The sequence below is a fragment of the Myxocyprinus asiaticus genome, chromosome 45 (genome assembly GCF_019703515.2).
Source record: "Myxocyprinus asiaticus isolate MX2 ecotype Aquarium Trade chromosome 45, UBuf_Myxa_2, whole genome shotgun sequence".
NCBI lineage: Eukaryota > Metazoa > Chordata > Actinopteri > Cypriniformes > Catostomidae > Myxocyprinus > Myxocyprinus asiaticus.
Genome location: NC_059388.1, coordinates 5,982,217 through 5,995,862, shown reverse-complemented (window position 1 = coordinate 5,995,862; position 13,646 = coordinate 5,982,217). Strand labels below are relative to the sequence as shown.

Sequence of the window (13,646 nt, the reverse complement as noted above, 5' to 3'; positions counted from 1 at the left end):
AAATTGCAGCAGGCATTTTTTGTGAATGAAGTGCAATCTATTACAATCTATCACCTTATTCAACCCTGCCCCTTTTCCACGCTCCGCTCTTTCGAATTTTGTCATATAACTTCCTGTTTGATTTGAAGTTACTGAGATGAGTCGATCAAAATGGATTACATGTGTGGGAGCACAGAAAGTATTTTTCACCAAGAGTTGATGGTGTGAGTCTTCAGCGCCCCTTTAATACGAGAAAATGCTAGTGAGGTGTTTTTTTCTGTCACTCTAAATGTTTTTCCAATACCCGTGGAAGTAAATTGGATCTGACAGATCACATTCGGACAGCTATGACACACTGCACTTTTTCATAATACAAGCATTTAATTGTTATACGTGTGATTCTGCTTAATTTGTAGGTTTCAAATTGTTAACAATTTGTGTTAAAATGTGGAGATGATATGAAATTTCCAACAGTGACTGCTCGTATTATTACACATGCAAGTTCAACATTAAAGAAAATTACAACTGTACTTTCTAAAATTGATTTGCCACCCTACATTTTTAGAGGGTTAAATTTGATTAAAATTGTTGTAAATGGAATATAAAATAAAATTGTTGTAAACAGAATATAAAATAAAACACACTTTCGTGTGTGTGTGTGTGTGTTTGTGTGTGTGTGCATAAATATAGTTGCACCCCTCCCCTGTCCCGGTTTAACGTCATGGTTACTTGTGTAACCTCCATTCCCTGATGGAGGGAACGAGACGTTGTGTCGATGTAGTGACAATAGGGGTCACTCTTGGGAGCCGAGACACCTCTGGTCTTTGATAAAAGGCCAATGAAAATTGGCGAGTGGTATTTGCATGCCACTCCCCCGGACATACAGGTATAAAAGGAGCTGGTATGCAACCACTCATTTAGGTTTTATGCTGAGGAGGTCTGGCCATTTCAGCGGGTAGTTCAGCTTTGTGGCAGGAGGGACACAACGTCTCGTTCCCTCCATCAGGGAACGGAGGTTACACAAGTAACCATGACGTTCCCTATCTGTCACTCACTCGATGTTGTGTCGATGTAGTGACACTAGGGGTCCCTATACGAAACGCCACAATTGGCTGAAATGTGTTACGTGAACTGGCGGTGTGTGGTGGGCAGACTACTGTGTGCATCATAGCCAGCACACCAGGTCGACACGTAACCTCCCCCAACATAGTTATGAGTGTCGAACGGCCCTTTTTGGGGACAAGTCGACTACCCAAAAGATAGAGACAGGCTTAACCCAGTCGTGGCCTCTTTTCCCCTTCTTTTTTCCACTCCCTAAAAAAGAAGGGGGATTATCCAACTGGGTCACCAGGTCTAGTCGGGGGGTGTCCCTCCCAAGGGGAAGACACAGCGGAGACCACACCTCGTCCAAAGAGAGGGGGGGATATTTAAGTGGAAAAATATGTCACATGGTCTTTCCAACCATGTGGAGAGTTTTCAAGGTAGATCCTGCCCAATGGGGGAGGAGTTACTACAAACATGGAGACTGGGGCAGAGGGGCTCTGCCCAAGGAAGACGCAGTTTGCCAACAGGGAAACTAATTAGCGGAAGATATATAATTGCATGGGGTTAGCCTTACAGGGAACTGCCACATGCGGAGCTCCTACCCCAGAACAGGGCTCTTAGTTAGCGCCTGTACTAGGCCGGCAGCGAATCTCTCCGAAAACTCGACTGCCACAGGGCTCGGAGGAAGTCAACCAGGGAACAAACTTGTGAACACTACTTGGAATTAATGGCGCACATCTTCAGCTCAAAAGGAAGTGGAAGGCGCTATGTGCAAGCGATACACCCGGCTGGCTATCCCAGGATTATCCGCTTGTGTTGCGTGCCACTACCTGGGATGAAACCGGTTCCACCCGGAGGTTGTAGAACCTTGCGCAGGTGTTGGATGTTGCCCAGCCCGCTGCTCTGCAAATGTCTGTTAGAGAGGCACCCCTGGCCAGGGCCCAGGGAGCCACTACACCCCTGGTAGAATGGGCTTGTAGCCCTACCGGGGGCGGCATGTCCTGGGCGACATATGTCATAGTTATGGCGTCAATGAGCCAGTGGGCGATCCTCTGCATGGAGACAGCGCTTCCTTTACGCTGTACACCAAAGCAGACAAAGAGCTGCTCAGAGATTCTAAAGCTCTGCGTACGATCCAAATAGATGCGTAAAGTGCGCACCGGACACAGCGACGACAGGGCTGGGTCTGCCTCCTCCTGGGGCAGTGCTTGCAGGTTCACCACCTGGTCCCTAAAGGGGTGGTGGGAACCTTGGGCAAATAGCCCGGTCGGGGTCTCAGGATCACGTGAGAGTAACCCGGACCGAACTCCAGGCACGTTTCGCTGACAGAGAACGCTTGCAGGTCACCTACCCTCTTGATGGAAGTGAGCACAGTCAGGAGGGCAGTCTTCAAGAAGAGTGCCTTAAGCTTAGCTGACTGCAAAGGCTCAAAGGGGGCTCTCTGTAGACCCTGAAGAACTACAGAGAGGTCCGATGAGGGAACGAGGCACGGTCTGGAGGGATTCAGCCTCCTGGCGCCTCTTAGGAACCTGATGATCAGGTCGTGCTTCCCTAAGGACTTACCGTCGACTGCGTCGTGGAGTGCTGCTATGGCGGCAACGTACACCTTCAAGGTGGAAGGGGACAGCCTCCCTTCCAACCTCTCCTGCAGGAAGGAAAGCACTGATCCGACTGCGCATCTCTGGGGGTCTTCCCGACAGGAAGAACACCACTTAGCGAACAGACGCCACTTAAAGGCATACAGGCTCCTCGTAGAGGGGGCCCTAGCCTAAGTGATCGTGTCTACCACCACAGGTGTCTGTGCAAGTAGGCTCACTGGGGGAAAACGCATATTTGCGCATGCCAGGGGGCCAGCTGTGTGCCAGCGCATTTATGCCAAGGGGGGCCTAGGTCAGGGCGTACCAGAGCGGGCAGTGGGGAGGATTCTTGGGAGGCGAACAGGTGCACCTGTGCCTGTTGAATCGACTCCAAGTCAGCTGGACCACCTGAGGGTGGAGTCTCCACTCTCCCCTGAGGGTAACCTGTCGTGACAGCGCGTCCGCTGTAGTGTTGAGGTTGCCCGGGATATGAGCGGCTTGCAGCGACTTGAAGTGCTGCTGACTCCAGAGGAGGAGACGGCGGGCAAGTTGTGACATACAACGAGAGCGCAGACTGCCTTGGCGGTTGACATATGCTACCGTTGTCGTGTTGTCTGTCTGAACTAACACGTGCTCTGCAGGGCGAGCAGAATTGCCAACAACTCGAGGCAGTTGATGTGCCAATGCAGTCGTGGACCCGTCCAGAGGCCGGTGGCTGCGTCCCCATTGCAAACAGCGCCCCAGCCCGTTTTGGAGGCGTCTGTCGTGATCATGATGCGCCTGGAGACCAGTTCTAGAGGAACGCCTGCCTGTAGATAGGTCGGTCCAAGGGCTGAAAAGATGGTGACAGACCGGCGTGATGACCACGTGATGTGTCCCGTGGCACCATGCCCATCTCGGGACTCGAGTCTGGAGCCAGTGCTGAAGCGGCCTCATATGCATCAACCCGAGAGGGGTGGCCACCGCCGAGGATGCCATATGCCCCAGGAACCTCTGAAAAAGTTTCAGTGGAACCGCTGTTTTCTGTTTGAACACCTTCAAACAGGCCAGCACTGACTGGGTGCGCTCGTTCGTAAGGTGCGCCGTCAAGGAGACTGAGTCCAACTCCAAACCGAGAAAAGAGATGCTCTGAACCGGGAGGAGCCTGCTCTTTTCCCAGTTGACCCGAAGCCCTAGTCGGCTGAGGTGTGAGAGCACCAGGTCCCTGTGTGCGCACAACATGTCTCGAGAATGAGCTAGGATTAGCCAGTCGTCAAGATAGTTGAGAATGCAAATGCCCACCTCCCTTAACGGGGCAAGGGCAGCCTCTGCGACCTTCGTAAAGACACGAGGAGACAGGGACAGGCCGAAAGGGAGGACTTTGTACTGATACGCCTGACCCTCGAATGCAAACCGCAGGAAGGGTTTGTGTCGAGGAAGGATTGAGACGTGGAAGTACGCATCCTTCAGGTCTACCACCACTAACCAATCTTGATGCCGGACGCTCGCCAGAATGCATTTTTGCATCAGCATCTTGAACGGGAGTCTGTGTAAAGCCTAGTTCAGTACTCACAGGTCCAAGATTGGCCGCAACCCACCATCTTTTTTCGGTACGATGAAGTAGGGGCTGTAAAACCCCTTCATCTCGGCTGGAGGGACAGGTTCTATCGTGCCCTTCCATAGGAGGGTAGCGATCTCCACGCAAGGTAGCAGCGTTTTCATCCTTCACCAAGGTGAAGTGGACACCAAGGAACCTGGGCGGACGCCCGGTGAAGTGAATCGCGTAGCCGAGTCGGACGGTCCGGGCCAGCCATCGCGACGGATTGGAAAGCACAAGCCACGCATCCAAGTTCCGCGCAAGGGGGACCAAAGGGACAACGTCATCGGACATACCGGCAGGTGGGGCCTCGCGGTGGGGCAGAGCTCGAGGTGCCACACCACATCGTGGCCGTGCTGAGTCTAAGGACATCGAAGCACTTACCTGGCTCCTTGTGACCACCCCCGGAACAGCCTGGGACAGGGCAGGAAGAGGCCTGTCCTCGTGACCCGTGGAGACTGTCACATCGGGGGCGGATTTGTGCCACAGCTGATGGTAAGCAGATCTCTCCATCTTTTTGTTACCTTTTTGCATTCTATTTGGCAGGTTTGGCGCTCCAGCGGCGGTCCAAACCTGCCAAATAGAGTGGTGGACGGTGGTCGTGATGACGGCCATGCACACCAGATACGTGACCCAGGGAACAAGGAAACCGCTCTTGCTGAGCTCTTGAGTACTGCAGCAACTTGGGCATGCAGCGCAATTAAATGCAAAAAGGTAACAAAAAGATGGAGAGATCTGCTTACCAGCTCCAGAGCAGCGGGTTTCGTTGTCCCTGGGGCGCTTTGAAGCCTTTCATGGGTTCTGGGCGGTCGCGAGACAGGTGGCTTCTGCTTCCTGCGGTGGGCTCCATGCCGGGGCCGGGCCGAAGGGGCGGGCTGCGGCAGAGCCGGTGCAGTCACCGCAGGGGGACGCCCTTGGCGATGAGTAGAATGAATCTTGAACTGCACTGGGGCAGGATATACCGGCTAGCATCCGTCTACTGCTCCACTGTCGAGAACTGCTGGGCAAAGTCCTTGACGGTGTCGCTGAATAGGCCAGCCTGGGAGATGGGGGCAGCAAGGAATCGTGTCCTGTCGGCCTCACCCATCTCGACCAGGTTGAGCCAAAGGTGGCGCTCCTGGAACACTAATGTGGACATCGTCCGCCCGAGAGACCACGCCGTGACCTCCGTTGCTCAGAGAGCAAGGTCGGTTGCCGAGCTCGGTTCCTGCATCAATCCCGGGGCGGAACTACCCTCGTGCAGTTCCTTTAGTGCCTTGGCGGGCTTGCAGGAGAGCCATGGCGTGCAGGGTGGAGGCGGCTTGTCCAGCGGCACCGTAGGCCTTGGCCGTCAGAGACGACGTAAACCTACAAGCCTTGGACGGGGGCTATGGCACCCGCGCCAGGTGGCGGCGCTCTGCGGGCATAGGTGCACCGCGAGCGCCTTTATCCACTGGGGGATTGCCGAATAGCCCTTGGCTGCCCCACCATCGAGGGTAGTGAGGGCGGGGAAGTTGAAAAGATCGGGACCGGGCAGTAAAAAGTGCCTCCCATGACCTTGTCAGCTCTTCATGCACTTCCGGGAAGAAAGGAACGGGGGAGGGCGTGGCTTTGAGCGGCGCCGCGGCTGCCCGGGAAAATGTCGTCATCTCCGCGTCAGCCTGTGACTGAGCAATCGTCCCCGAAGGGAGGAGCCCAGCTGAGGCTTCCGACTGGACGAGCCTGCTCTCCGATGCTGCACTCGAGAGCTCATCACTTTCACGGGCTCCGAATAAGAGGTCGAACTCGCCGTGGGACGAGCCGGCAGACTCATCCGGAAGCCCGATTGGGGCAGATGAGCATGCTGGGGAATGAGAGGTCTGCGGGGTATACCCAGCGGAGGCGGTCCCATTGGGGTCCCCAAATCGCCCCCAGTGCTAGCCGCGCTGGCCTCATACCCGTGGGTAAGAGGACCAAGGCAGGGAGCCTCTGGGGTGGCTTGCTTTCTTACAAAGGCGAGCCGCGACCGCAACGTTGCCATGGACATGTCCTCGCAATGAGAACATGACCATCCATAAACGCTGTCTCCGCGTGAGCAGTGCCCAGACACGAAAGACAGTGATCGTGACCGTCAGAAGGCGAGAGGTAATGAGCGCAACCAGGAATAACACACAATCGGAAAAGCATCTTTAGAAAGACGCGTCTTTAAAAAGACATTCCGTGTGTGCCGCTCTTTTAGAGAAATATACTCTTTTAGTGAAATATACTCTTTTATAGAAATATACTCTTTATTTCTGCCGAAATGCTCAGGGGCATTCTCTGCATTGCACCAGTGCAGAGGGGGGAGAAGCTGCTGAAATGCGCCGTCGGATCCAGCAGAGGTGAATGAACAGTCGTGGGAGTTCAGCTCAGTGAGCATGATCGTTCGGCTCCGAAGAGAAAATCTGAATGAGTGGTTGCATACCAGTTCCTTTTATACCCGTATGTCCTTTTATCAAAGACCAGAGGTGTCTCGGCCTCCCAAGAGTGACCCCTAGTGTCACTACATCGACACAATGTCGAGTGTGTGACAGATAGGGAACTCAGCTTACCTTAACTATAACACGATGGGTGAATAACATGAGAAGATGGTCAGAGGTGTCATATGAGATATTTTTAATGACTGTGTTGTCTCTTGGAGTTTCATGAGCACAGAGGCACATCAGTACGTCCACAGCTTGAAGGTAGGATCTTGTGTAGCCTATTTATCTGCTTCCAGTTGTTATGACATCCCCTGTGCACTTTAAAATACTTATGATAGTTTTTGACAACTCTATAACCTGTAAATCTACTTCGCTAGCTAATTACACTTTGACATCAACACCATAGATATTTAAATAGAACCGCTAGAACAGAAGTTCAGAGACAAAATTTTCAAGATGGCTGCGTGCTAGTTTCTCTGGCGCATAAGGTGAATAATAAGTCTAATTTACATAGAAAGGAGGCATGTTTGTGCTGTAAGGAATTACAATGACTTCTATTAAATACTCAAGACGCAGCGCAATTTCAGCACTGATTGCGTTGGTTAAACTAGATGGTTAGTGGATGGTGGATAGTGAATAAGACGCAGGTTTTTGTGCTAAAATACCACATGCAAAAGTGGCGCAACTGTTTAGTGAATTCACTCACTCAGTCTTTTAGAAGCAGATTCACAAGATTATACAATTGTAAACATTATATGTGAAAATGAAACTGCTGTGTATCAAAATAACTTTTTAACGTTGTTTGTGTAAAGTTTTATCCAATCTTTCAACTCCTGTCATGAACACATAAAGCCGATGAAAACAGTAACTCACATAATATGCATATGCACAAGGATACCAAAAAAGGGGCATGGCAGTTATAAACCACTGACCTACAGGAAAACAGTCAAACACAGAGGCTAACAAAAATCCCTGTTTCTTGTTCTTGTAGATTTACTTTTCTTCAGTCTACCCAAATGACCACACAAGGCAAACTCATGATCGCACTGAACATATGTGCTTCTACAAACAGGAACCATCATTTCAGGAAAAGTAATGAAGCTTGTTAATGCTTTGATATAATGTACACAATGTTCCTCTCTTCTTGAGTTCTGTAAAGTTTACTTAAGTTGATTATTATATTTCCTGCTTTTAATGAACTGTATGTAACTTGTGAATGTATGGTTTTATCTTCACTGTTCAAGTCAAGGGTTTGAACCTTATCTCTACGAGGTTAAGGAAACTGACTTACAAAAAAACATTGCAGGTAAAACTCTTATTATAGAAGTTTCCTTATTATACTGTACATGCTACTCTCTTAAAATAAAGGCTCCAAAAATGGTTTTAGGGAAATATTTTCTTGTTCCCATGATGCCATATGATAACCTTTTAAAATATAACAAAGTTTATGGATATTACTAAGAATTTGAAAGCAGCATTACACTGGAAAACATCGAATTGCTCTCGAGGGTAAATTTGACAGTCAGCCTCCATGTCAAAAAATAAATAAAAACTCAAAAGTGGGTGCCAGCTGTGTTTCAGGAGGGTAGTAAGATTTCCAGAATACACTGCAAACTCACATTCAGCTCTGGCTCTATTCTGGTATAGAATGCAGACTTTTCTCAATTTAATCTATTCCCAATGGATCAGATCAAATCAAATCAAATCAAATCACTTTATTGTCACACAGCCATATACACAAGTGCAATGGTGTGTGAAATTCTTGGGTGCAGTTCCGATCAACATAGCAGTTGTGACAGTGATGAGACATATACCAATTTACAATAACATCAAATTAACACAACGCAATTTAAACATCTGTTATACATAATTAAACTCAACTTAAAACATCAAATTAACACAACACAATTTAAACATCTGTTATACATAATTACACTCAACTTAAAACATCAAATTAACACAACACAATTTAAACATCTGTTATACATAATTACACAACTTAAAACATCAAATTAACACAACACAATTTAAACATCTGTTATACACATAATTACACTCAACAATATACAAATAATAACATACACTGTACAGTATACAATATGCTGTTTTTGTTTTTTTGTTTTTTACTATATAGATACACATTATTCAATTAAAATTAATATATATATAAAAAAAGTATATATATATATATATATATATATATATATATATATATATATATATATATGTATAGAATGTACAGTATTGTACTGTATTGACATTCAGGCTGTCGGTTGATAGTCAGTTGTTAAGAGAGACATAATATAATAACAGTAATATAATTTATGACAGTCCGGTGTGAGATAAAAGAGTAATAAAGTGCAGGGTTGATGTATTTTGATCGTGGGAGATCAAGAGTTCAGAAGTCTGATTGCTTGGGGGAAGAAGCTATCATGGAGTCGGCTGGTGCGGGTCCTGATGCTGCGATACCGCCTACCTGATGGTAGCAGTGAGAACAGCCCATGGCTCGGGTGGCTGGAGTCTCTGATGATCCTCCGAGCTTTTTTCACACACCGCCTTGTATATATTTCCTGGAGGGAGGGAAGCTCACCTCCGATGATGTGTCTGGCAGTTCGACCACCCTTTGCAGTGCTTTGCGGTTGTGGGCGGTGCTATTGCCGTATCAGGCGGAGATACAGCCAGTCAGGATGCTCTCTACAGTGCAGGTGTAGAACCGTGTGAGGATGTGGCGGTTCATTCCAAACTTCCTCAGCCGTCTCAGGAAGAAGAGGCGCTGATGAGCCTTCTTCACAACGACTTCAGTGTGGACAGACCATGTGAGTTCCTCAGTGATGTGGACGCCCAGGAACTTGAAGCTGCTGACTCTCTCCACTGGTGCTCCATTGATGGTGATTGGACTGTGTTCTCTGTCTTTTCTTCTGAAGTCCACCACAAGCTCCTTTGTCTTACTGACGTTGAGGGAGAGGTTGTGCTCCTGACACCAGTGTGTCAGAGTGTGCACCTCCTCTCTGTAGGCTGTTTCATCATTGTCAGTGATCAGACCTACCACCGTCGTGTCATCAGCAAACTTAATGATGGCATTGGAGTTATGTGTTGCCACACAGTCATGTGTGTACAGGGAATACAGTAGTGGGCTGAGAACACAGCCCTGCGGGGCTCCAGTGTTGAGGGTCAGTGATGAGGAGATGTTGCTGCCTATTCTAACCACCTGGCGTCTGCTTGACAGGAAGTCCAGGATCCAGCTGCACAGCGAGCTGTTTAAGCCCAGAGCCCGGAGTTTCTCATCTAGCTTGGAGGGCACTATGGTGTTGAATGCTGAGCTGTAGTCTACAAACAACATTCTCACATAAGTGTTCTTTTTTTCCAGGTGGGAGAGAGCAGTGTGTATTGTAGATGCAATGGCATCATCAGTGGAACGGTTGTTGCGGTATGCAAACTGCAGCGGGTCAAGATTGAGTGGTAATACAGAGCAGATGTAATCTCTGATTAGTCTCTCAAAACATTTGCTGATGATGGGGGTCAGAGCAACAGGACGCCAGTCATTTAAACAAGTTATTTTCGATTGTTTTGGAACAGGCACAATGGTGGATGTTTTAAAGCATGTGGGGACTACAGACAAAGAGAGGGAAAGGTTGAAAATGTCCGTAAAAACACCAGCCAGCTGGTTCGCGCACGCTCTGATGACGCAGCCCGGAATGCCATCTGGACCCGCGGCTTTGCGGATATTCACCCGTCGGAAGGATCGGGTTACATCCGCTACAGAGACGGAGAGTGAACTAACCTCTGTAGCTTCGGCCGTGAGAGCTCTCTCCGCGAGGGCGGTGTTATTTCCCTTGAAACGAGCATAAAAAGTATTTAGCTCATCCGGTAGAGAGGCAGCGGTGTTCATGGCGGAGTTTTTATTCCCTTTAAAGTCCGTGATGATGTTAATTCCCTGCCACATGCTTCTAGAGTTGGTGGTGTTAAACTGTCCTTCAATCTTACTCCTGTACTGGCGTTTTGCTGTTTTGATAGTTTTTCGGAGGGCATAACTGGCTTGTTTATGCTCCTCCGCATTCCCGGAATTAAAAGCGGAGGTCCGCACATTAAGTGCCGCGCGAACATCGCTATTGATCCACAGCTTCTGATTCGGATAGATTCGCACAGTTCTGGTCGGAATCACTTCCTCTACGCATGTTCTGATGAAACACATTACGCTATCAGCGTAAAGCTCGATGTCGTCATCAGAGGCGGACCGGAACATCTCCCAGTCCGTGCGATCAAAACAGTCTTGTAGCGTAGAGTCTGATTGGTCCGACCAGCACTTGATCGTTCTGAGGGTGGGTGCTTCCTGTTTCAATTTCTGCCTGTAAGCGGGCAGAAGCAGAATGGAAGAGTGGTCCGATTTGCCAAATGGTGGGCGGGGGAGGGATTTGCCATCCCGGAACGGAGAGTAGCAATGGTCCAAAACCCGGTCCCCTCGTGTGTTGAAACTAATGTGCTGGTGATATTTTGGTGCGACTGATTTTAAACTGGCTTTATTAAAGTCCCCGGTCACAATGAACGCGGCCTCAGGGTGCGCGGTTTCCTGCTCACTTATACTCCCATACAGTTCCTTGAGTGCCCGGTCTGTGTCGGCTTGTGGTGGGATGTACACAGCAGTGATAATGTCTGCTGTGAATTCCCTCGGTAGCCAGATCAAGCCCCGTCCTACATTTTTGTTTAGTTGAATATCCTGTTTCACTCACAAATATGTCACAGTACTAAGGTAAAATGTGTTCTGAATGCTGTTGACCTGTTGACTTCTAAATTCTTAAAAATACCATCCATGTACTGGTCTTCCAAAGAACACAGGAGGCCTGGGATGAAACCTAGAACCATTGCACTGATCTGAAGGACCTATAATATAACATCAAAAACATTTGTGTTAATCTCCAAATAACCATATAGTCAACTCAAGAACCCAATACTACAGCAAAAAAAAAAAAAAAAAAGGTTCTTGATAAGAAGAGGCTTCCTCACCTGACCATAAATTCTTGCAGCATCATTTCTCACATGCCAAACTGGCAGAAAACCTCTGGCTAACTCTTTGGTGAACCTCCTTATGTACTCAAGGAACTTCAGATCAATTTCAAAAGCATCAAAGCTTTTCCCTTATGATGGGGATACTGAAGGAACAGTTGGCAATCCTTAGAGTTTTTTAGGGTTCATGCAGGAATTAAAAGAAAGTTTCTCAGAGAACTTAAAGGGTGTCTAGAGTATCTCCAGAGAGTTCCAGCTGTGTGGCATCTGAGGAACCCCAAATGGTGCCTCGAGTGTCTTTTAATTTTTACAGTGTAGGGGTGCTTCAAAGAATTCTTGAAAAACTTATGTTTAAGAGTGTAGACCACAGCTATATACTGAATATTGTGCATATACCACACTTACTAAATACAGTGCTCTAAAACATTTTACAAAACCCAAACTAGGTGTTGCTTCTTCATGGCGGCGTGTCTTTGACGTGAAACCCTTTGATGTTGCTTCAAAGCAAAATGCTGCTGCAATTAATTCATGCAAAAAAGCAGGAAACATTGTGATGACCCGAAATGATGTCATACCCATTGTTAGAGCCTTTTTGAAAGCATTGCATTCAAAAGAGCCCACACGGTAAGCTCTTTGAGTATGTTAATCTTTCTCTCTCTCTCTTTGTTTGTCACTTAATTTTAAATTGCTTGTCCATTAAGAGGCAGATAATCAAACACATATGGCTTTGCATCTCTACAGTGGTTTCTCACTGCTGCGAGTGTTGAATGTAGTGAGGCGTGAGGACAATGCTGTGGGCAGCCGGTATCTGGTGGAACTGGAACTTGTGGGCCCTCAGGGTCAGAAAGTCCTGGTTTCACATTACGTTTATGCACCGCAGATGGAAATGGACCAGAACGCACAAACAGACCCAATTCTCTGCAGTCCAAAAGAATTCAGCTGGAACCCATCTGCTACTGTTCATGTAATTGTGGCAGGTGATTACACGCAGATTTGTGAATATCAGTCTTGAATATCTAAACTAAATGTAAAAGTACTTGCTCCGTTTTGTGTCATCCAATATTGTTCATCTTGCTGAAAAGACCAGATTAAACCAGCCCAAGGTGGTTTGCTAGTCTTAGTTAACCTGGTTTAGCTGGTCTCCCAGCCTGGTCAAGATGGTGTTCTGCTGGTTTACCTGGTCTTCTGTCCTGGCCAAGTTGGTGTTCAGCTGGTTTAAGTGGTATCCAAGCCTGGCCAAGCTGGTGTTCAGCTGGTTTAGCTAGTCTCTTAGCCTGGCTAAACTGGTGTTCAGCTGGTTTACCTGGCCTTCCATCCTGGCCAAGCTGACGTTCAGCTGGTTTAGCCGGTCTTCCAGCCTTGTCAAGATGGTGTTCAGCTGATTTACTTGGTCTCCCAGCCTAGCCAAGCTGGTGTTCAGCTGGTCTTCCAGCCTGGGGTGCGTTTCCTCAAAGCATTGCTAGACAACTATGGTGGCAATTCTATCGTTACCAACATAGTTCAACGATTTGGTGTTTCCAAAACCGTAGTTCCAACAGACATTGGCAAACAGCATCACAAATATGTGTGTCTCTTCACCTGTGGTTAGAAGCATAGTTTCTTGTTAGTTTTGCTGTATGGACATCATTTGACATTGCTGAAGCTTCTATATCTTTCATTCCATATACATTTTTCATTCTGTCAAGACTTTGACTATGTTTACATGCATTTAAGAAAACTATTTATTCCGGGGGTTTGCAGAAAGCGGCATCCTGAAATGTCACATAAATGCGAATGCAGCCTTTTAAGGGATTAAAGGCTATTAAGAGAAAGCACTTTATCACATACAGTTTCTGTCGGATGCATACTGTTTGTTAATGCATACAGTAAGTGGCGTTAATATGTTTTTGAAGAGAGCGCATGTGCATATGCTCAAGTGTGTCAGGGGAACACCAAAGTCTAATATAGAGGGAAACCCATCTATTGCAGCACAATGCATCTGTCGCATTACAAAGTGCATGCTGCTTTCGTGTCTTCAGCAGCTTTCTTGCATTAAATTGCTTTCTGGTG

General features: G+C 47.7%; 1 protein-coding gene across 3 annotated transcripts in view; it reads left to right on the top strand.

Moving 5' to 3' along the window:
* Nucleotides 1-13,646, top strand: part of LOC127435316 (beta-1,4-N-acetylgalactosaminyltransferase 3-like) — a 38,255-nt gene that overhangs the window by 17,272 nt on the left and 7,337 nt on the right. For all 3 annotated transcript variants that reach the window (XR_007896180.1, XM_051688708.1, XM_051688707.1), the window contains exons 12-15: nucleotides 7,588-7,688; nucleotides 7,841-7,902; nucleotides 12,044-12,221; nucleotides 12,339-12,574. Coding sequence is in view for 2 of the 3 variants with exons in the window: in XM_051688708.1 (XP_051544668.1) it covers nucleotides 7,588-7,688; nucleotides 7,841-7,902; nucleotides 12,044-12,221; nucleotides 12,339-12,574 (577 nt within the window). In the remaining variant the exon portion in view is untranslated. The remainder of the gene's footprint in view (nucleotides 1-7,587; nucleotides 7,689-7,840; nucleotides 7,903-12,043; nucleotides 12,222-12,338; nucleotides 12,575-13,646) is intronic.